Source organism: Pelecanus crispus, chromosome 3 (genome assembly GCF_030463565.1).
Source record: "Pelecanus crispus isolate bPelCri1 chromosome 3, bPelCri1.pri, whole genome shotgun sequence".
NCBI classification, from domain to species: Eukaryota; Metazoa; Chordata; class Aves; order Pelecaniformes; family Pelecanidae; genus Pelecanus; species Pelecanus crispus.
In genome coordinates this window covers 78,985,553-79,007,736 of record NC_134645.1, presented here as the reverse complement: position 1 = coordinate 79,007,736, position 22,184 = coordinate 78,985,553, and the positions used below count along the sequence as shown (strand labels likewise).

Here is a 22,184-nt window from a genome sequence, read left to right as displayed (position 1 = left end):
TTTTGCTGCCTACTCTTGTCATGAGAACCAAAGCTGGGTACAATATCCAAGGCAAAGGTCTAGCTCTGCTTAAATCATTTCAATATACATTTTTCAATATTATAATTGGTCATATTTTTACAATGTCTATGATTTTTTTCCTGATCTGACTTGTTCATTGAGATGCTGTTTTTCCTGCTTTGACACTACCTTCCAGGTGTTTTGTTTTGCAGCATAACCACAATTCACTCAGCAAACTGTGGGCGTAATTCATATCATTTATCTTCTATCCTACGTTTGTGAACGAGTTTCATCTGCCATTGAGTTGCTCAATTGCCTAGATTTCTATGTCCTTCTGGGTTTTTTCAGTGTTCTCTAGGCTTGATTAGCCAAAGTAATTTTCACCATCCTTTTGTGCTTTGTTTCTAGATCATTAATGTATTTAATACCAGCCCTAAAAGAGATCCTTTGGGCATGTGCTGTAGACTTTTTATACTGTGAAAATTGAAGAGTTACTCTATGTCCTATTTTCTCTTTCCCCACTGCTTTCTAATCCACTGCAGCCTTTCCCCCTTCCACCCTACTAGTTTTCTTAATAGCCCCTTATGTCAAACCTCTGTAAAGAACTATTTGAAAGGCCAGATAAATTATATAATCTGTTTCTCCTTTGCCCACCATTTTGTTTGCATGTTCAAATAATTACATGGAATTGAAAGGCATCATTTTCCTTTACATGCAGTTTGTCCCTATCTTAGAAGCTTAATCTGTGTTTGATATCTCAGACATTATTTATCAATTCAACAGGCTCTCCTGATAATAAAATAAGGTTTCAGGAGATTTACCACTAATTCCTAGAAACTATTGTGCAACATTTGCTATCTTCCCCCTTTTTATTTTTTTACATAGAAGGTATTTTAAAGAGAGGTGGTATTTCTGTTAGCAGTTTTGACACTTAAAACAGCAGCTGGAGCCCTTCTGAAAATGCTGGCCTTGCTGTCTGACCCCAGGAATGAATATTGCCTGTCAGAAGAGCAAACCCTTCTTCAAGCAGCCAGTCTGCTCTCCCAGAGCATGACCCTGGTCCGGCAGATTCCCACTGCAGGAAATGAGAGTTGTACAGTCTACTGAGATTAAACTTGGCTTCTGTCAAATGGTATGATGGGAAAATGAGACTTTTTCTTTTCTTCCCACGCCCACACAGAGCCAGCTGACTTGGGTCTAGAAAGAGACTGAGATGGATCAGAACTCAAGTGGATAGCAGGAAAAATATAATCTTTAGATTTGAAAATGTAGTTGGTAGAGGGTTTTGATCCTTCAGCTAGTGCATTGCTATTTTACAAAGATCACTTTTTGCAGAGCAAGGAGGAATAGCCATTCGATATATTCGTATGTTCTTTGGAAATGCCTTTTTGTTTTAAGACGACAACAGTTTCTGTTACCCTTACTAAAACTAGACCAGTTTCAGCAGAATTTACCTGTGCGGCATCAAGCCTAATCCTTGGCACTTCAGAGCTCTGAGAGACACTTAGAAGAGTGTCTAAGGGGTTGTTTTTCATAAGGTGTTGAGGCTGGGAAAAATGTTTTATTGTAAGCCCTGCAGCACAGGTCATACAACATAACTTAAATGTGGTGATTACTTCAAGATAATGATTGAATCCCAGTTGTAAACCAACCTGGAGTGCAAGATCTCAGCAGGCGCTCCTCCAATGTAGATGTCTGTGAATGGCATTGCTGTTCTTTCATTGTCCACACTTTTTATATGTCGCCTGTCTACTACCAAGATCATCTTCTTAGAATTGTGATATATAATAGAAATCTGAAAAGAAAAACGTGTTTAGAAGTGTCCCAAATGTCATATTTTGTAAGCTGTCATGGTGGTTTTGCAAAATTGATTGCATCTTTATATCTTTTTGTTTGAAAAGTTCCTCCCATTAATCAAAAAAGTTGTTTGTAAATTGGGAGAGGCTGACAATAATTACTAGCAGTGAGCTTATTTTGATGTCACAATTTCTCTGATGACTGAAACCCCAGGATATTTCACTTATGAATAAATCCACATGAAAGTACCCCATGTCAAATTCTACACTGCAGCAAACAGATAAGCTCCATTAACTTCAGAGTACTTTATTGATTTATCCAAGAAGTTAGGGCATACTTCTTAAAAAACTTATTTCATTGTCAAAGCATAAAAGACTTAATTGTGCTCTGCTTAAACAGGTTGAACAGAACTGTAGCTATAGTTGTGGATCAGGAATCACACTTTAAATTTATGTTAAGTAAATGGCAGCAGAAGCAAGCCACTAAGGGGGATTTGCTACTGTCACTGTCACAGTTACACTGGCTTAAAGCAAATTCTCTTAAACCAAACAGGGGTAGATATTTTAGATCTGCCAAAGTCTCTAAAATACTATGCATATATAAAAGACTGCTACAAAATTAGTCCTCCCAAATTAATTCTCCCTTCAAATGAAATGGGAAATGCAATATTTCTTGTAATACAATGCATAACAACTAAGGAGGTCAAGTTAACATAATGACCTGTTTATAGCTGAGGAGAGTTGTATATTTGAAGGACATAGTTGTCCTGGATATAATTTCATTTTGAATTAATAACACTTTTTCTCCCATGTGAACTGTCCTGTCCTCAGCTAGTAATATGCAGGATCTCTCCATAAGCACTGATTTACCAGGAGGCAGGGAGAGCCTTCCCTTGCACCACTCAGTAGTGATGAGACTTGCATGTGCTCTTTCACAAGCAAGGCAGGCGTGTGCTCTACTCTTCCACCCGCTCTACCGTATCACCACTTGGCCCCTCATCCCTTTGCTCCTCTCATTGGTGTTGGAGCAAATTATTGCTGCTTTGGAATTGCTGGGATAGTTGGTCAAATGGCTGTGATTGTAACCGCATCTCTACCTCATGAAATTTAGCGTCATTAATCTGAGCCTTCTTCATGGAGTCCTCTAGCAGCACAGGGCCAGTGCTGAAGCCAAAGTCATAGCGAAGGTACAAGAAACCATTGTGCATCTCTAGACTGAAGAACATACTCTGTGTAAAACAAAACAGCAGTCAGAAAAGCACTATGGTTGTGGCAGCAATTTGAAAAAATCAATAAACAACGTTATGAGAGTGTCTGACATTGTGAAAAGCATGCTGGGAAAAGGTCTTTTTATTTGCAAAACTATAACACAGTTTCTGGATTATTTTAATATATATAATGTATGTGTATATATACACATGCACACATTATTGTTTGAAAAACAGCACTTACTTGAAGACCTGGTGAACTGTTTCCCTGTAGGAACAGTGTTTGGTAGCACAGTAATGTTAATATTCTTTACCAGCAAGTATTCCTAATGCAAACACATCTATTTACTGTTGAAGTAATACCACATGCCCCAAATGAAAGATAATATATATGGTAAAAGCAATGTTGTGCTAGAATGGCTGTATCTGCATTAGCAGCTTCTGTCACGATGCCTGTAACAGCTCAGGATTATATCTTTCCACATCCCTGATCAGCACTGATGTATTTGCTGAATGCTGAGCAATAGGTAGAGTGTATTTACTGTGCATTTGATTTCTGGATTTCCTGACTATTCCTGCTTCATGGTTTGGCTTCTGTTCTGTGGCTGGGTGACCCAAACTTTATAAACAGGAGCTGTACTTTAGAAAGTCTTTAGGGAGTGCTTGAAACAAAGATCTGTACCATAGAATTGGTTCCAAATCTGAACATAAAGAAGCAGAAAGGACAGTTTACAGCAACTGTGCATCTGGGTTAATGCTTTTAATGCTAATGTTCATCTTCTCTCCTAGTGTTCACGCTGTTGTTCCCATGCCTAATGGAAACAGGGGAACAATAATTCCCAGAAAACAACTGCAGGCCAAGAACTGCTGTCTCTGACACAAATGAGTCCACCCTCAGAAGTCATTACTTAAAGTAGTGAAAGGAGGTTCTAATCTAGTGCTTTTAAATGAAACTGCAGCTTGGGTTTGTCTTGAGCAGCTTAAATTTGAAAATGAAACAGGGATTATGTTCAGAATATTTATGAGCTGTCTTTGCAGAACTGAATTATGGGCTGGCTTACACTGTCTTTCTGAAGTGCCTGTGAGTAGGCATGGTCTTCCACAGCTAACATGCAACTTGATTGCTGTTTCCACCTTAACACACAAAGTGCCTACATCTCCGACAAACCTCTGGGCACTTTTGCTTGGAAGAAAAATGACTGATCCACAATAGAGGCTGTTAAATTTTTTGACAACAGTTGCTTAGTCCAAAACCTCCAAAAAGCGAAGGTTAGTGGTGGCATAGCTATTTGCATGTGGAGTCTAGTATCTTCAAACTCTTACAGAGTTTGCATCACCCTCAAACTTCTGAAAAGCTGGTGATATTTGGATCAAGCTTTTTTATTTGGGCTACTTTCTGTTTTCAGTAACTTATATAAATATTTAACTCTAGTACACCCTGAGACACAGTTATAAAGCGGCAGCTACCACAAGTGGCTGCTTTATGGGAGTTACTTCACAGAAATTTCCGATCGCTTTGATTGTCCGTTCACATGTAAATAAAGGTGCAACTACTGGGCTTAACTGGAGTCTCTCTCAAAGTGTCATCACAGGAGTGTGACCACTCTGAAGTCCTGACTGTCTCTTGATGAGAGCAGAGTCCAACTCAGGGCCTTGGTTTCCTGGGGCCCTTGCAGAGCACGTTCCAGTTCTCTCCTAATGTGTACATGCACCGGATGAACACAAAATATTTCCTCCAGAAGTTAAATGTAAGGACATAAGCATTTTAGATTTTCCATGATATTTTAAGTACTGCGGAACTTGTGGTACTCATGGACAAAAGGTACCAGCAGGATTTGGTACTCACCCCATTAATCATCAGCAGGATCAATCCGTTGTCTGTAGGTGTTCGAACTTCTATGTCAAACCGAGTCACTTGGCTGAATCTTCCCCTTCTCTCAATGTTTCTTGCCAAGGCATAGCCAGAGCCATCAAAGAAATAGCTCACAGCCCGGCTCTGAGTGAAAGCCAACTTATTTCTATGAAAAAACAAGCAGGGAAGCAATATTTGGCATATCCCCATTTTAATTTGGGGACATTTAAAGGCATTTACAATTAAAATACTTTCTTGAAATAATTGTTCTGAACTGCTGCTTCTTCCTGGCAGCGGTGAGACTGGTGACTTTTTTCTTTTAAATTCTTTCTCGGAAATTTTTCTGAAAAATAATGTGCAGCTTTGAAGGTGTATCTAATTCCTTTATCACTAGATTGTACTTTTATCCTATGTTGTATGTAGAGGAGAGGAAAATTCTTTGCTCATCATTGTAAAGTGGCAGACCCACCACACCTCCTCATTGTAAGGTTACACATCCCTTTCTATTAAGAGCTTGCCCAGTTTATGCAGAAACCCATTTGAATTCTCTGAGGCCTGTAACTGAGCATGGGCTCTGCTGGGGAGCCCAGGAGTGGCCCACATGCACTGTCCTGGAGAAGCAGCAGCTTGCGCTCCCTGTGGGAATGGTGTGGGAAGCAATCAGTTGCCCTGTCCCAACACCTCCTGCGTTTTTTCTCAGTGAGAGCTGCAAATTTCTCTTCCGTTCTTTGTATAGAGAGATTCTGCTGTTGCTGCGTGTTGCATGGACAAAAAGCCTGCTATGCCTGTGCTAAACAAACGCTGCGGTTGATATTCACTTCTACTTTAGGGGCTGCATTTCCCAGTTTGTGAATAGCTTATCTGAGGAATTTCTCTTGTGGGTTTAAGAGTATATGGCAGAAAGATGCCTTCTGTATGGGCTGTGTTAGCTGGGGGTGGGAGCGTGCTGGAGTTTACCAGGCCCACTGGAGCTAAGTGGCTGTGGCTGTATGGCTTGCAGCGACAGGATTCCAGTCAGGAGCAGTCCTGTCCTAGGCAAGCAGCACGGGAAAGGAGGGAGCCTGGACCATGCCCTCGCAAAAATGGCAGGGCGGACACACTCCGTTTCCCTTTTGAAGGCATGAGCAAGGTTGTGAGAGTTCATGGAGACACAGCAAATACGTAAGTTTAACTTGCCGATGCAACGAGGAGTTAAAAGCGGCCAAGTTCCTTCTGGATAACTCAATATCACCTTTACATTTGTATTCTGAAACGGGAACGAACCACCAGGACTGGCGCTCTCTACACACCCGAGCAGCGGGACTGTCCCCTACCTGGCACAAGGTGGCGATGTGGTGGTGTCGATGTTATAGACGTGCTTGAAGTTGTATAGGCTGATGACATCATCGTTCAGGGTAGCCAGTTCCAGGCAGCCGATGAAGCCAGGGAGGTTTAAGCTAGGAGGGAGCTGTGCAGAGGGCAAGGCAAAGTAAAAGGAGAAAGGTCACACTCTGTATTTGGGTATCACGAAAGCATTTGTGCCTGGGGTCAGTTTTGTCTCTGTGCTCTTCGTATTTTGGAACAAATGGGGTGATGTTACCTCGGAATAGTCTTTTCTGTCCTTATGATATGGTCATTGTGCTGTAAATTAAAATGGAGCACATAAATGTTCTCACGGTGAGAACAACATACCAGGTAAGGCAACTGCAAACAAAAAAATATTTTGTAGTTTTGAAGGGAGCACACTTGGGAAAGGCTAGAAGGGTTAGGATTTGACTAATCACAGATCCTGCTCAATGTATTTGAATCTCTCGATAGATATTTCATGTCTAATGTATAGACATCCTTCACTGCCAGAAAACAACTTCATACTGTGATGAAAGAAAGAGAAATGAGAGCACACTTTAAACCCAGGAGACTTGGATTCAGTCTGTACCAGTGGCTAATCTTCAGTAGGTATTATTTTAAACAGTTAGCAGGATATAGAAACTCCTTCTTTTGACAAAGATCACTGCAAATGGAATTTAAATAGACACATTGGTGAGGGGAAAAATACAAAAGAATAAAGCTGACAGAGCTAGTGAATCATTCTTTTAGTATTAAAATACTCTGCCTTGTGGAACAGGTGTGATTATTAATAACACCTCTTGTACTTCAGAGTCTGATCACTGCCAGTAACTTTTCTTTGGCTTCTCATTATTTCCATTTGACTTACGATATAATAATAATGGTAATACAGCAATGCAGAATATGTGTAGCTGTAAGAGAAAATGAGATTCTTATCTGCAGCACAGATACATTTCATAAATTAGAATATTTCCTTTTTTCCCTTTGTTTCTTCTACTGTTCTGTTAAATTATGTTAAGTGTGAGACTTCTAATGGTTAAGTGGTACATTTCATATTTACAAAATATATAATAGGGAAGCAAAAGCAAAAGCTTCAAGCAAATAAGACTGTATGTTAATAAATGAAAATGGGAAGTGTCCATTCCTAAGGGAGAAGAGACTCACATGTTTATCAAATAATTTCATGAATCCTTTTCTTCCCATTCCCCTTCCATTTTCATTCACTTTTCTCTTTTTCTTTTCCTCTGCCCTGCTCTGGAACAGACCTGAAGGGTTCATTTGCTGGATTACTTTTTTTGTTTGTTTGTTTGTTTGTTTGTGTGTGTGTGTGTGTGTGCGTGCGTGCGTGCGTGCGTGCGCTTATTCAGTCCTCAGTCCTGTTCCCAGGCAATTTGCACCTGGGGGTCAGTAATCTACAATTCAAACCATAGCATATATCTTGTAGTCACAGCAAAGCAAATGCTCAGGAATATGTAAGTGTATTGAGATAATCTTTGGTTTTATATTGTTAGGAGGGCTGCTTGTGGAACAGTAGTTGGATGTTTTTAGCGCCTACTACAGTTAACTTGAAGAATTTAGCATTCTTTAAAGTCTTTCTACGTATGGTTTCATTCAGCCATGTAATTTTCATAGCCAAGATAATTCGTAACAATTTCTAAATCTGAAAAGAGGACTTGGTATGTTCAGAGAAGCAGGTAAGTGAGGTGCTAATTCATGGTGACTGTGATGAGATGGGTGCTGTTCACTAGGAACTATACTGAGGCAACTCTCATGCAGGTTCTTGGATGTGTTTTGCACAGGCGGGTCTTCATGCTGTTGTAAGGCTGGATTTGAACCAATGATCATTTAAATTCAAACAAATCACTGTATTACTAATTTGCCACACTGTCATAATATTAAGAATACATTACTTTTCATTTTTGTGACGGTTGTAAAAGAGAAATTGTAAGCATTGAACTCATTAGCACTGGAAAAAACTGGTAGCTTGCAAACTTTGTTAAGCTGGGATAATAGGCCTTAATTTATATGTACTACTTAATAGCCAGTGAGCTTTGTTCTTATTGTAACATTTCAGAAAACTTTAACAACAGCTAAGAGGAATCTGATTGTCTTACTGTACAAGATGATATGGTAGAGAAAGCAGTAGTTTTCTCCATGGCTAGAATATGGAGTCACAGGCTGATAAATAATTAAATAAGGACATTTTATTTATAACCATTCATGTGCTTAAATGAAAGCCCATCAAGATAGGTTTACATTATTTAAGTCTGAATATAGAGTATTTATCTGACCAACCTTGAAGTCTGGAGGCACTCCGCCAACGTAGAAAACAGTATTTTCAGGTTCCAAATTCAGGAGAGAGCCAGGACCAAGAACCTCTCCCTTTTTGATGAACTTCTCTTCAGCTGTGCTGCTAAGACTAGGCACAGTTAAAAACATTTTGCCGTGTCTTCCAATCCTGTAGAAGGGAATTGTAAGAGAAGAGAGTTTTGTGTTGGCTAGACTTAAAAAACAACAAGCAAGCCTCCAACTCCAGGAAGGGTTTATATTTCCTCACTGGAAGACCAGTACCCTGGGGGGAAAGAAAGGGGAAACTACAGACACTTTCTCTTCCCCCCTGTGGCCCCTTAGGTCCTGGCTTTCTAAAAGCAAAGAGAATTTCCATTTATTTCAGCAGGAGTAGAACCAGGCACTGAAGACTCCTGATGAGCAGTTCTGACCCAGCCTTTTCTGTTTGATTTTTTTTTTCTATTAACTGTTTGATTTTGAGGAAGTGTACATTGTCGCTTTACCTCTCAATTTTGATGATGCTGAAGTAAGAAGGCCAGGTGCTGACTGGCTTGGCATCCAGAGGTATCTCCACATCTTGGTCCCCCAAATTATAAATGTATACAAGGTTGTCATTTTTAATTGCAAGACCAATGTAATTTTTTGCCTAAAACACCAATGGAGAAGGATGTCAGAGCTACAACATTGAGACAAATTTATATGCAAAACATTAGTAAAGGATGGGCTATGATAAACTAAATGACAATTTTAAATTAATTAAATTAAATAAACTTTAAATATAACAAACAAATGCTTCATTCTCTAATTATTTTCCTTCATCAGATAGCACTGCACAGAAAAAAGTCTCTGATATTTTACCTAATATCCATTTTGACTGAGGTAAATACAAGGTCATGAGGTGTCTTCTGGCTGTAAATTGTTAATGTTTAATGGGAAGCTGTTCATCAGTATTTAGTGTGCAGTGTCATATGTAGGAAATAGGAAGAAACATTTGTCTAAAGCCTAGGTATTATGCTGCAATTAAATATTCTGCCAAGAGGGGTTTCGCTTGATTTATATTCAGTAGACATTCTTTTTAGAAAAGCTTAAAAAGAAAAGCCTGCCTCTTTACTCTTCTCAACTAACAGCTTACCAGGATTATACCTGGCTTGTGAGGTGTGATTTTTCTTCTTTTAGAAACCACAATTTAAAGAACAATTATTTCACAACACTTACAGATGGTGAGAGTATATGTCCTTTCTAGGTGTTTCAAAGTAGTGATGTACAGAGTGTACAACAGCAGCAAGTCACAGGCAAATAAACCTGCTTATCTTGTGGGCCTCTGACTTCAGAGATTTGGAATTGGCACTGTCAGCAGCATAAACCTGATAGAAACGTGGCCCACAAAAACCAGGCAGGTGACATTAACTGCTTCAGAGTAGCTCAGTACCAGCAATGGAGATGGCAAGCATGGCTCACAGAAGTGACAATCACAGCAGCACACTGCATAGGCAGTCTAATTTGCTTCTTAGATAGAGCCCTTCATTCTTTGGGGTGAGAAGATTTAATGACAGGGGTCTCAGGAACCCCTGCTCTTTGCTTGTCACAAAATTGATGACAGTCAGATAGAAGACACCTCTTATTTTGAAACATGGAGAAATAGTGAGAGGAAAAACCAAGGGCAAATAAACGTCAAACCTATTTCAATTTTCTTTTTTTAATATATATAAAAATTAACTGGGTTATTTTCTTACATTTTTGTTTCCAAGGTACAAAATAAATCTGTCTGGAGATGCTGCCAGTTGCGGGTTGTCTTTCTGAAGCTTTATATACAAGCTCATGGAAGTGAAAGATTTCAGTTCTTCCACGTTGATCTTTGGATTGACTTCAACAGCCGATTGGCCTCCAAACATCATAGAAACTTGGACCTGCAGTTGCAAGCATGCTAAGTGAGACACATTATTACTGCCTGGGGACGTCACTTGCGGTAAATGTGCAAGAATACTTAGCTAGCAGCCTCGCTTACTACAAGAGTTGGCACCTATGTATGTGCCATGACACTTTGTATGTTGATAACAATCACTTCTGGAAGACACAGTAAAGAAGATGAAGAGAATTAATTTTAATATTAATCAAAGCTCCTAATTAACTGTGCTTAAGCATATTCATAAAGTGAATTAAATTTCAGTGGGACACAGATGTGTGCTTAGTTGAATCAGGGCTACATCATTATGTATGGCACATAATGAAATTCTTACATAGCTATAAAACTTCTACCCATAATTTATTTCTTTGCTTTGGGAGTAGCATGACCAATTTTCTGTTCATGAGTAATCCTGTTATATTACTGAAGTTACAGTAATATATATGAGGTGCTAATAAAATTTTAAAACATGTTCATTTTAGTTCAAAATGCCTTCAACATAACTGAAATAATGTTTTCAAGTTTAAGCAAAATATGCCTGAATGGCAAAATACATTTAAAGAACAGTCAAGCACTGCACACATACTAACTGAATTTTGCTTTTGCTTTTTGAAGTAATGTATGTGGACAGCATATGCTGGCATTGTGAACATACAATAATGCACTGAATTTTTTTATTTCTCTGAATGAATTCAAATATACTGTTTTAATTTTTGACCTCAGCGTTCTTGTTACAGAAAAATCCCTCATAATTTATGTATGATAATGAAAGTAATTTTCTCTATTAAATATGTATGAGCCAAAGATTCTTCTACCCTGCAGAAAATTAATTCCAAAGAAAAAAAGAAATACTGTCATCTCAGAAAAGTTTGCATTAAATTGCCGTAATTACTACTGCTTGTAACTAATGTTGCCAGCTGAGTAATGACCTATTAGTTTTATCTTTAAATGGTTTTGTTATTGTGGCCATCTTTAACACTGTGCCAATTACTTAATTAAAGTTGCTACTGCATTAGCAGTAGTCTACCATGAATACCATGGTAATGCTAATTGCTTGCAAATAGCACCTCTAAATATTTTAATGACTTCCATGGTACTTTGTTTATCCAGTTGTTGGGAGGAGATAATGTCAAGGTTTGGGCTTCTGATGTAGCCCAAGAAAATGGAGCTCCTAGTAAGATGCATTTGATTATTAGCACTAGTAACCAAACATCCCATGCAGAAGTTTTACCTTGCTTGCTACACTCCTGGTTTGAGCAATTAACTCTCTGATCCGCTGAATGCTGGAAGAAACATTGTTTGCTGGTGCCTTCTGTTCTACTCTGCGCAGTTTGTCCAGGAGTTGAGGGAAGACTTCTGTAAGTTTCTTCACTGCAGTTAGAAAAGAAGTGACAGCTTTTTTTTTTCCTCTTTGTAACACTGGTTTTGCACCAGAAAAATTCCTCCTTACCCTCTTAGGTTAACTCACCTATCTTCTTCTGCTTTAAGAACAAGTCCTAACTGGTGCGTGAGAGGCAGTGATTTCTGAAAGGGTAGTGATTTATCAGCATCTAGTATTGCAAAAGTTTTTGGAAAGAAGTTTGCACAAAGGAGACTACTTTTTCATGGGACTCATAGGTACTACCGTGGTGTACCTCCGCAATACTTTCCTCAAGGGGCTTTGCATATGTTAATAATTTTAACCTTTTCATCTTCCTTCAAGGCAGATAAATGCTAAATCCCATTTTACAGATATGGCACCTGGAGCAGAATGATTATTTGTTCAGCATCTCACTGGGTATCTGTGGCTGACCTGGGAACTGCATCTAGGAGCTATGGTTCATGAGCTCTTTAAATGAATTTTTGGGGAGGGGAATAGGTTGTTTCTCTCAGCTCTCAGTTGTGCATCTCTCCCAAAGGTTATCACCCAGATAGCAGCAATGGCTGCACAGGTGTTGTGTCTGCGTCTGGTTCACAGCCCACTCCGCTAACAGAAACACTGCTGCTTTCAGACTGTAGTAACAGGCCTGTACTGTACAAGGTAAGGTAGAAAGCCTTAGCTGATGATACAGGTGCACCTAGACTGTGCTTACTACCTGCCCCAGCCCTTGTGAGTGGTAACCTCTTCAGCTTTCCTGCCTACATCTGCCAGGGGTCATGAGTCAGAGTCCCGGAGCTTCGGTCTTTCGCTGCTGTGTCTTCTGGTACATGTGCAAGTAGGGTTGTTATCAAAGGGAAATGCGGGTGCTTTGTTGTGTTCAAAGGGAGAGAAGTCCTTTCCCAGAAAGATAAGCAGAGAGAAAAATTACCGAGAAAGAAAAGTAACTACCCCTAATTATAATTCAATTTCATCACATCAGATTCCAATGACATGCTGCCCTTTGAAGGGTATTTACACATCACATAATTTTTCATCTTTAATTAGATGTAGGTACAACTAGCTGAGTGTAATGAAATGTGATTTTAGCCACAAGCTACACGCATATAAGAAAGATCCAGTGTTCACAGATCATTTTTAATGACATGGATTCACATTAAAGGCTAAGACCAGATTTGTAGGGTTTGCAGTTATATTTTAGGGGTTGTCAACTTGCATCCACCTGCTCTTGTGTTCTTCCCCTCATATTTTTACTCTTGTCTGAGAAGATAGTGGAGAGACAGGTGGAGGAGCTAATCCTCAGATGTGCTGAGACTGTATAGAAGGGAAGGAAGGAAGGAAGGAAGGAAGGAAGGAAGGAAGGAAGGAAGGAAGGAAGGAAGAATAGCCTCCAATCACTTTTCTGTGCTTCCAGTTCTGTATGGACTAAAGACTGAAGCAGCTCTCAGCCTCACTCAGAGCAACCCAGAGTATGAGAAGGTCCCGCAGAGTCCTACAAGTCCTGCTTCTCTTTGGACAGAGTGAAAAGCTGTATTTGCCACAGTCCTCCCCTCTCTCTGCTTGGCTCTTTTCACTTGTGTTTTACTTTCCAAGTCCAGTGTAGGAGTGGGCCATGTATACCTTTAGACTCTCCAGTTATTCCCATTAAGTCTTGAAAGGCCTTATGTGCTGGGGGTCAGTAATGAGATATTCTGTGTAAAGTTTACTGTCCATTAAAGTGCCATTATTTTAGCAAATCCTCAGAGAACTACAACGAATTCTGGGTAACACATTAATTCCAGAATGCATTAAAATTTCTACTTAAAGAATGAGTAGTATAATAATCAACTTACAGAAAGTTTTCTCTGCCTTTTGAAATGAATGTTCCATGTCATTGGAAAAAAGCTCGCATTATTCTTAAAGTAAAAAAAAATTGCAAACTCAGGAAGTGATTTAGCAAATTTCAACCACCTTTTTTTTAGTAATCAGCAACTGAATTAGAATTGTGTCTGATCTGATATCTTGAAAAACCAGTTTTTCATCTGTTTGAAATTTAGGGTATTAAACTAGAAACACAACTGTAATGTGAAAACACAAACCTAACATCTATTACTACTAGTACTATTATAAAATCTCACCATAAATCTCTTCCTCTTGTCCTTTATAATGGCATTCTTCAACACAGAAGAATATTGATTTTTTATTTTAGTCTTTGGGATGAAGGTGAGGGTGAAAAAGGAAAACTAGTCTTACCCAGCGCTAAAATGCAAAAAAGAACACAAGGGAAACTGTCAAGGAAGAAATACCTTGACTATAACATTCCAAACACTTTCTCCTTTTGTGTTTACCTTCCCAAACTGTCCTTCATCCTCTCTGCTGAAGCCTGCCAGTTCCCTGCACAATGGCTTCACAGGGAGTATTCTCAGACAAACTGCACGGCCAAGACATGCTCTCACCCATCCAAAAATCAAGTGCAAGCTTTTTTCAAAAGCAATCCAGACATGCCAGCTTAGAGGCTTCAGCTGCCATGGTAGTGTTATTGGCATGACGATCAGGTGTTTTGGTATTTCAGGCACCTGTCTGAAAACTTTTTGTGTCTTTCTTTTGGACTTTGATGGACATTCCTCCTGCCAGATCAGCCTCTCCTGGCAACATACACAGCGGATGTGAGAGCACTCCACCGAGCCCTGGCACATCTACAGCTGTCTTCCCAGGCTGTGAATCACAGTCACACCTGACCAGAGCACTACCCGTGCCAGCCTCCTTTGATCCTTTACAGATCAGAAGACTGATCTGTCTTCTCAGCTATTTCCACCTGATCTCTCTGGCAAAGAAATCATTGTACCTTAAAACAACAACAAAAAAATGCTTACAAACCAAAAATGCCATGGAAAAGCTGCCTCCACAAATGGAGTAGGCCAGACATTGCTGTAGTTTGTGTATTAGCATCTCTCAAACAGTTAGCTTGTGGTCAGCAGGCCCTCCAGGCACTCTGATATGATAACAATATTTGCAAGGTGACTCCCTACCTGCAAACCCACTATCACAGAGGAGACATTTTTGCCAGGCACATCACATAGGAGCTGAGCTGTTCTTTACAACTCGTGCCTTTTTGGGAACAAAACCGACTAGGAGAGCTGGCCCATCTTAGGTCTATCCACTCTTATGGAGCCTCTGAAATGCTACTGGAAATATTTATTCCAGTATAACAGCTAGTATGAGCAGATTTTTAAAGTCCTGAATGTCTGCTGACATTTTCAGCATGAAGAGCCAAATGCAGTTTGTGTTGCTGCTCTATCCACTAAGCTGGCACTGGTAAATGTTAAATGTAAATCAAGTGTAAAGGTGAGTGAAAATAATAACCTTCATGTGTAAGCTACAGCAGACTGTTTCTCTTAGATGTTTTTCCTCATACCATTCCCTCCCTGGATGCCAATCATATCCACATTTACATTATCTTAAATGGGAGTTGGAGCCTGTAGCCCACAGCCTAAACTGAGCTCTGTGGTGATCAAAAACATTTTACAGCAGCGTGATACAGCTACTGTTATATTAACTACACCCTTATGGAGCTCTAGCTCCATAAGCTAGAGCGAGCTTCCCATTCCCAGAGGGAGTGGCTCAGTGTTTCCTTTGGATGAAAAGCTCAGAGAAATGCGAGTTACCTCCAGCTCTGGAGCCAGAAGCTGGGATATTGAATAGTGCTGATTTTTTTTTTTAATTTTTTTTTTTTTTTTTTTTTGTGGAGGGAACCACTTTAATATTAGTTCTTGAGAGCACTCACTTAACCAAAAATATTAGTGTGAGAGTCTTATCCATTACTGAATTCTGGAAATAACATGAACCTTGGGTTTCCCTAGTCTAGAGGGAAGAGCGTGGCTTTGGGGCACTAGAAGCAATGTTTGGTACTCATAACACCATTTGCAGTAAAATGACATTCAAGTTGCAGAGCTCCTGACAGAAGGAGAAGGGATTTAGGGCAGTAGATCTGAGATTCAGACTTTCTGGAGGTAGAGTCAATAGAGTTATGGACCTTCTCTGAGGCACTTTCAGGAGGCAAGACATCACTGAACAGTGCTGCAGGAGATGGTACATATAATCAAATGTGTGCAGGAAATTTCTTGTTCTGGATTTCCAGCTTCCCTAGCCATGAATAACTTGGGATTAATGAGGCTCCTGAGCAGAGCCAGGAATACATCAAGCAATAGTGGTGCTTGTCAGCAATTTTTTATTCTGAATATTTTCACTTCTAGGTTGATTCTTTTATTTCCTAATTATTCTTTTCCTTCTTTTACCAGTCACTTCATTTCAGCTTCACTCTTCCTGCCTCTTTTTCCACTCTTTCCTATCATCTTCATTTCAATTTTGTAGCCTTCCTTAGTTTTTCTTTTGTCTTTTTATTTACCTTAAGTTTTTCATCACAAATCTTCCAATTTTTACTCTACTCTTCCTCCTCCCCCTGATAATAAAAGTGGAATTAATGTCATGTTTACAAGCTTTTCCAGCAATTACCCTGCTTAAATATTATATTTCCTCCCTAATACTTGTTCCCCACTTTGTTTACACTATAAGCTCATCAAGTCAGGGACCATTTCTCCTCCATGTTTGTACTACTGAGGACAAAAGGCCCCTGTTTTCAAATGCCTCCCAATGTTAAAGAAATAATAACTGAGCCGCCAATCATAATAGCGAGGAGTATTATAAAAAGCTGTCTATTGTTCAGTGTGACCTTGGTACCCTGATAAAATGACTTAAAAGCCAGTAAGACTTCAGCCCTTAAGTGTTAACGTAATTTTTGGAAATGCCCAAGTATCCAAAAGATTTAAAGTACAGTCAAGTCTCTAGACAACTGCTAATTTTTGATTTTTTTTTCATGGAGGTAAAATGCTAGAAAGTTATAGGCAATGAATATGCAATGTAAACGATTCATACAACATGATGTTGCGATGATTCCCTGACCTTTTAATGCTAAGGAATGGCAAAATTCAGGTCATGGTACCTGCATCTCCAGCTGAATGCATAGCACTGTCGTATGCCGCTGAATTGTGCTGGAAGTCTTGCAGGTTCTGAGACCACAACTTCACATTCTCATCCATGGGGGTCGTAGCCTGCGTTACTGTCATGGTAGCACTCATGGCCTCTGCAGTCTTCTGTTTAGCTTGCTCCAAACGCTTTCTGGCCTCCACTACAAAATAAATAGGGGATGAGAAGTAATGAACTCTTTCAAAGATTCAAGTGAGCTATAACCAGTACTTAGAAAGTGGTGAGGCTAAGGGGATTTTACCTTCTGCAGCATGGGGACCCAACCTTGCTTGGCTGGTTTTCTCTTTATTTCCACAGGGAATATTCAAAAATTCCTGTGGTTGGTCTACAGTTACATTAATTCTTGCAATTTAACAAATTCTCATTTTCATTCTAGATTGCTAGAAATTTTCAATGTTCTTGGATTTTGATGGCTGTTATATAGCCATACATATTGGAACAGAGATGAAAGAAACCATTGGGTTTCATCAAGTTTTTAAAAGAAAATGCATGCATTTGTTGAGTATTTTTATGAAAGTTATTTTTGAGGGAGAGAAACCCAAGACACTGAAGTGGTTTTGTTTTTTCATACCTGGCATTTTGGGGTTTTTGGTTTTTTTTGAGTTACCAACTACTGTATTTGTAAAACCTGTGGCATTTTGCGTATGATAATGTCTTGGCAGTGAAACCCAGCCATTTTTAATTGAAGTTAATGAAGAAATCTGGACCATGTCAACTTTGAACACCTTCAGATATACTTGCTAGATGCTCTATGATGTCTCTTTTCTGAAAAACTAAGGTGAGATTTTGTCAATCAAGACTGCCAATAATTGCCTCCCAAATACTCCACTTGCCAGGTGTGATGTGTATGTGAATTAGATACTGACTATCAATACCATAAATCCACAGACTTGTAGATTCTCCAAGCCCTGAAAAGATCAAGAGTAATGTGGGTGTGGACAATTGTAGTAAGGAGGATCAAGAAGAATGATAATAGTTTCAGGTGGCAAAACAGATAATTTCATTATGAATGTGTTAAAGTGGATGTTTGCTGTCCTAGGTCTTGTAGTTTCAGTCAAATTCCTTTAGGCCTCTCTGGGACTGAAAACTTAATACCAACTTCATAGGCCATATGCAAAGACAAAATATGCTCTTAGATGTGTGAAAATAAAGCATCATAAAGATGAAGTTCCTCTTACAACCTGGCTCTGCTGATTGCATTTTTGTGATGGCTCTCATCAGTTGGCTTCGCAGAGCATTCATTCTGGCAAGAGTGCCATTTACATGCCGGCTGGTGTCTGCAACAGTTAAATCGTTACCTGTGAGGAGAAAATAGGAGGTATAGTTGAATGGCATTTAAAAGGGTAAATTTTATCCTGTGGAGGTATGTTATTAAGCATTTAATACACCATAGGCAGTATACTATAGCCTCTATATAGACATATAGGGCATGCTAACACTCTGAACTTCACATAACCTAAAGGAAAAAGCAGCCTTGTAGCTCCCAGCCATTATTTGCTTGCCACAGGGCTTCTTAGGAAAAATCTGGAGACCTCTATCTCAGTCAGTACTATCTCTCTTTGCTTTACCAGAAGTGCTGAGAATAGCTGCAACAAGTATACAGGAGAAGTTTTAAGGAATTCAAAAGGTTCTGAAAAATTGTAGAGGTCATTTCTGTAATCTTAGAGCTTTCTTTCATTTTCAGTGAAAAAAGGCCGAAATCCTTTAACACTGATTATTAGCCTTCACTGGTGAAATCCAGCTTTCTGAACACTTAAACTGTTGTGAATTAATTTCAGTTGAACTACTTGATTGAGTATATTTACCTGTGAACAACTGTTTGCAGGATCACATATTTAAACAGTGGTTGTGTCTGAAATGGTCCTTTTGTAAATGAAATAAACTTTCAGCATCTGGCAGGATGACAACACATGAACTACTCAAACTGTGCCTGTGGCCATCTCAGGTACTTTGTGTGGTAACTTTGATCAATACACTATTCTGTTACAGCAGTAGTTCTGCCTTAGTGCTGTGCTTTTGAAATGTATTTTAACATGCATGCTTATAAACTGACTGGGAAAGTAGAAAGAATGTATATTTACTGTCATCTGCTGTCTGTTGTAGCTCCGTGGCTTGGTTGAGAAGTTCTTCACTTTTACCTTTATGGTAAATGATCTGAGTATCAATTCCAACTGCAGCCTACAAGTATGTTCCAAAAAAGAAAGTCAGAGTAATGCTTACCAAATGTTCCTCTTTATTGTGTTTAATTGTGGACAACATATTACTTCATATAAATGTAGCTAGAAAGTCATTGCAGTTTCATTTACTTTGTTAACATTTAAGATTGGCAGCTGGACGAGAAAAAAAAGTCCGAAAAGCAAAATTTTCTGTAGATTGCAGCTGAGGTTTAGAGAAACGTATGCTTTTCCAGACAACAACACTGAATAACAAAGATGCAGGAAGCACAGAAGTTCTCTTAATTTATGAACTCCAGTATGGTCAATGTGATACTCATGGTACGTGTTAGTTAAGCACTGTGACTGTTCATTTCTACCGTCATCTCAGACGGGTGATGAACGCTTGCACTGCGAGGGAGCTGCCTTGCAGTCCCCAGGAGCGTGCTGGAAGCAGAGGGCTGGACTTGAAATCCCACAGCTCCCTGGGGGTTCAGTCCCCTGTAGTCTAACCAAATCCTCTTGCTAGGCCACTAACAAATTGCTGTTAAATAGCATATATATAGGTTGGAAACTATGTACATACAAAAATATGTATAGAATATTTTAGAACAGCAAGGCCAGAGACAAAATTAGCATCTTCATCCCTGCGCTGAGTGTGTGAGTGGGCTATTTGCCCCAGTTTAACTTGACTTTCTGTGAGAAACAGTGATGCTTCTGTTAGATGTCTTGACCACGTTTTCTGCCACATGGTGCTGTGTGGAGTGGGAGGACTTGAGTGCTAAATGCCAGTCCAGGTTCTGACAGGGCCAGGGAGTTGTCTGGACTTTCACAGAAATGCCTCAATTTGAGTGACAACACAGAGCAGCATCACCCCGTACTTAGGGACAGAAGAACCTGTTGCATCTTTTCGAATAGCAGGGGACTTTAGGCTGGCAGAATAATTAACCACCTAGGATTTAATTCAGGAAATAATAGGCGAAGCAAAATGTGCAGTGAGAATTTCAATGCTGACAGTTAAGCTAAATCTTGTTTCTTCTTTATATTTAGGTGTCCAAAGTCCCTGAAGCATTGCAAAGTAAAAGCCAATATTGTGAAAATTACTTACATCATTGACGCGGTTTGTTGTGTTCAGTGCCAGCAATGCAGCTTTGTTAGCTTCTTCAATATAACTGGCAATGTTTTCATACACATTTGAAGCATTTATTGCCCTTTGTACCAACCCATTTGTATCAACACCATACAAATTCCTGTTAAAAAGACAGTAGAAGGAGGAAGAAACCGAATCAAAGTAGTTTCAAATGGATTGATTTTCTTAACATTCTGTGAATTCTGACTACATAATCATGCACATAAATATACTTGGCCTAAGTTGTATTCTCTTGATTGTATATGACCATTTATGTCAGTCTGAAGCAGGTAAAAACGATGTGGATAGAAGGTACTTCCCAGGGGTTTAACTCTGGTAATTTTGCTCTTAATGTCTATGTGAGCAGCAACAAGTGACTACTGAGCTTTTATCTTTTTTCAGTCTACATTAGATATTCCATAGATTAACAAAATAACATCTATCAGTTGTCCTTCTTTAGGGATAACTCCTGGCCATGAATGAAGAGACCTGTGTGTGCCAGTGATCAGGATAGCTGTATCGCTGGGCTGTTTATACTTTCCAAAAGTAGGTGGGAAAAGGGGGTGGATCAGTTGAAGAACTGTCCATGATCATCAAACTTTGCAAAAAGTTAGATTTCAAAAATAGAAGATAGCTTTGCTGGTATGGTAGAGCTTGTTTTGCATATTAGGCGATAACTGGTCTTCAGGGGAGATTCCAAACAGCAGTTGGTTTAGGACTCAACCTTCAGCTGTTAGCAACTTTGAATAAATACTATTTTTTTATATTTTTGTGAGAAACAGAATTCAGAGAATATGTTAGATATACACTCTAAATACATATGCACACATGTGTGTATTCACTTCAAAGAGTTTGCACACTGAGGGCTTATTAAGTTTCCAGATTCAGTGTTGTCGCAAGAATTTTCTGCTATATTCTCCCAAGACAAAAGAAGAGACTCTACCAAATAAAAGCCTAACAGGCTTATAAAGCAAACCCATAAACCCCAAAATTATTTGAAGACAGGTTAAATTTTTTAAAGGATTAAAGTTTCACTGCAGGACAATCTTCTCCACAAATAAAAGAGTCAGCACATTTCCATCTGGATATTTCTTAATTATTTCTGTTTGCTTTCTATTAAATTCCTAATGTGTTGGACTTGGTAGCTGTTTTTAAATTATTTTGGTAAGGGATGAAGGCTAGCCATATGGGGTATTTTCTTTCAAGTGATTCTGCTGCCCCCAGCTAGCTGATCTCAGACTGAACATACTGTTTGTTTTTTAGGCTGTCTGTAGTTTGTGTGGCATTATAGAACAGAGTTTCAGATGTCAGCTTTATACAGTTGTATAAAAGAAAACCATCTGTTATTTTTTTCTCTGTTTTAATCTCCTATCTAGGGCATACTAATACTAAGAAACAACTGGTATTTAGATAATATACTTGAAGAGCAGTTTTAAGTTTATCTTCCAAAAGCGTATGTCCATGTTGTTACTTAAGGTAGAATTTGGTGAAGCATTTTATTTAAGAATTCATTTGTGGCAGTGATTTTTCCATGGGTAGTCCCAATTGCAAATAAAGTCATATTTCAAATCTTTCTAAAAGTGGCTTTTTAGTAAATTGGGGGAAAGTTGATGCATATAGTATCTTCCAGCAAACTAGGAAGACTTACAGTAAGGTTTTGGTGTTACAGTGGTCCTGTTTCACTGGGACGCAACCTACTGAGTAGCTGAACTGCTCCATCTGTACACCAGTTCTTCAACAAAAATTATCCCAAAGCTCATTTTTTGGCCCATAATGCTAAACATTTTTTAATGTGAATGAACTTACTGACATGAGCTGTTTCTGCAAACCCCATTTAATCTGCCTGTATTATTTTACTTTTCAGTAATCTACCTTCCCTAGTCTCTTGCTATGGGAAGAGGAGAACATGCCAAATTAGAAAAGGGAGAATATCACGCAAGATATATGTTTGTTTATACTTTGAAAAGATTGATAGATTTTGCTTAGCTCAACTTCAGCTGTTCCCTCTGGAGCTTGACAAGTCCTTCCATACATGACTTAACAGTGATTTGTTTAGTGCCTATTTACAGGCAGCATATCTAATATAACTGTGTTTCTGCCTGCCTTTTAGTTTATTCAGCTGTTCAATCAGTAGCACTTGTAGGAACAG

The 22,184-nt window shown here is 39.1% G+C and overlaps 1 protein-coding gene across 1 annotated transcript in view; it reads right to left on the bottom strand.

Annotated features, from left to right (window-relative positions):
- LAMA4 (laminin subunit alpha 4) overlaps window positions 1-22,184 on the bottom strand; it is a 102,537-nt gene that overhangs the window by 18,655 nt on the left and 61,698 nt on the right. Inside the window, exons 14-25 of the mRNA XM_075707123.1 lie at window positions 20,015-20,156; window positions 18,835-18,931; window positions 17,932-18,051; window positions 16,710-16,895; window positions 11,606-11,745; window positions 10,205-10,378; window positions 8,975-9,117; window positions 8,478-8,640; window positions 6,170-6,303; window positions 4,851-5,022; window positions 2,894-3,025; window positions 1,653-1,795 (exon numbers count right to left, since the gene is read on the bottom strand). Coding sequence (XP_075563238.1) covers window positions 1,653-1,795; window positions 2,894-3,025; window positions 4,851-5,022; window positions 6,170-6,303; window positions 8,478-8,640; window positions 8,975-9,117; window positions 10,205-10,378; window positions 11,606-11,745; window positions 16,710-16,895; window positions 17,932-18,051; window positions 18,835-18,931; window positions 20,015-20,156 — 1,746 coding nt within the window. The remainder of the gene's footprint in view (window positions 1-1,652; window positions 1,796-2,893; window positions 3,026-4,850; window positions 5,023-6,169; window positions 6,304-8,477; window positions 8,641-8,974; window positions 9,118-10,204; window positions 10,379-11,605; window positions 11,746-16,709; window positions 16,896-17,931; window positions 18,052-18,834; window positions 18,932-20,014; window positions 20,157-22,184) is intronic.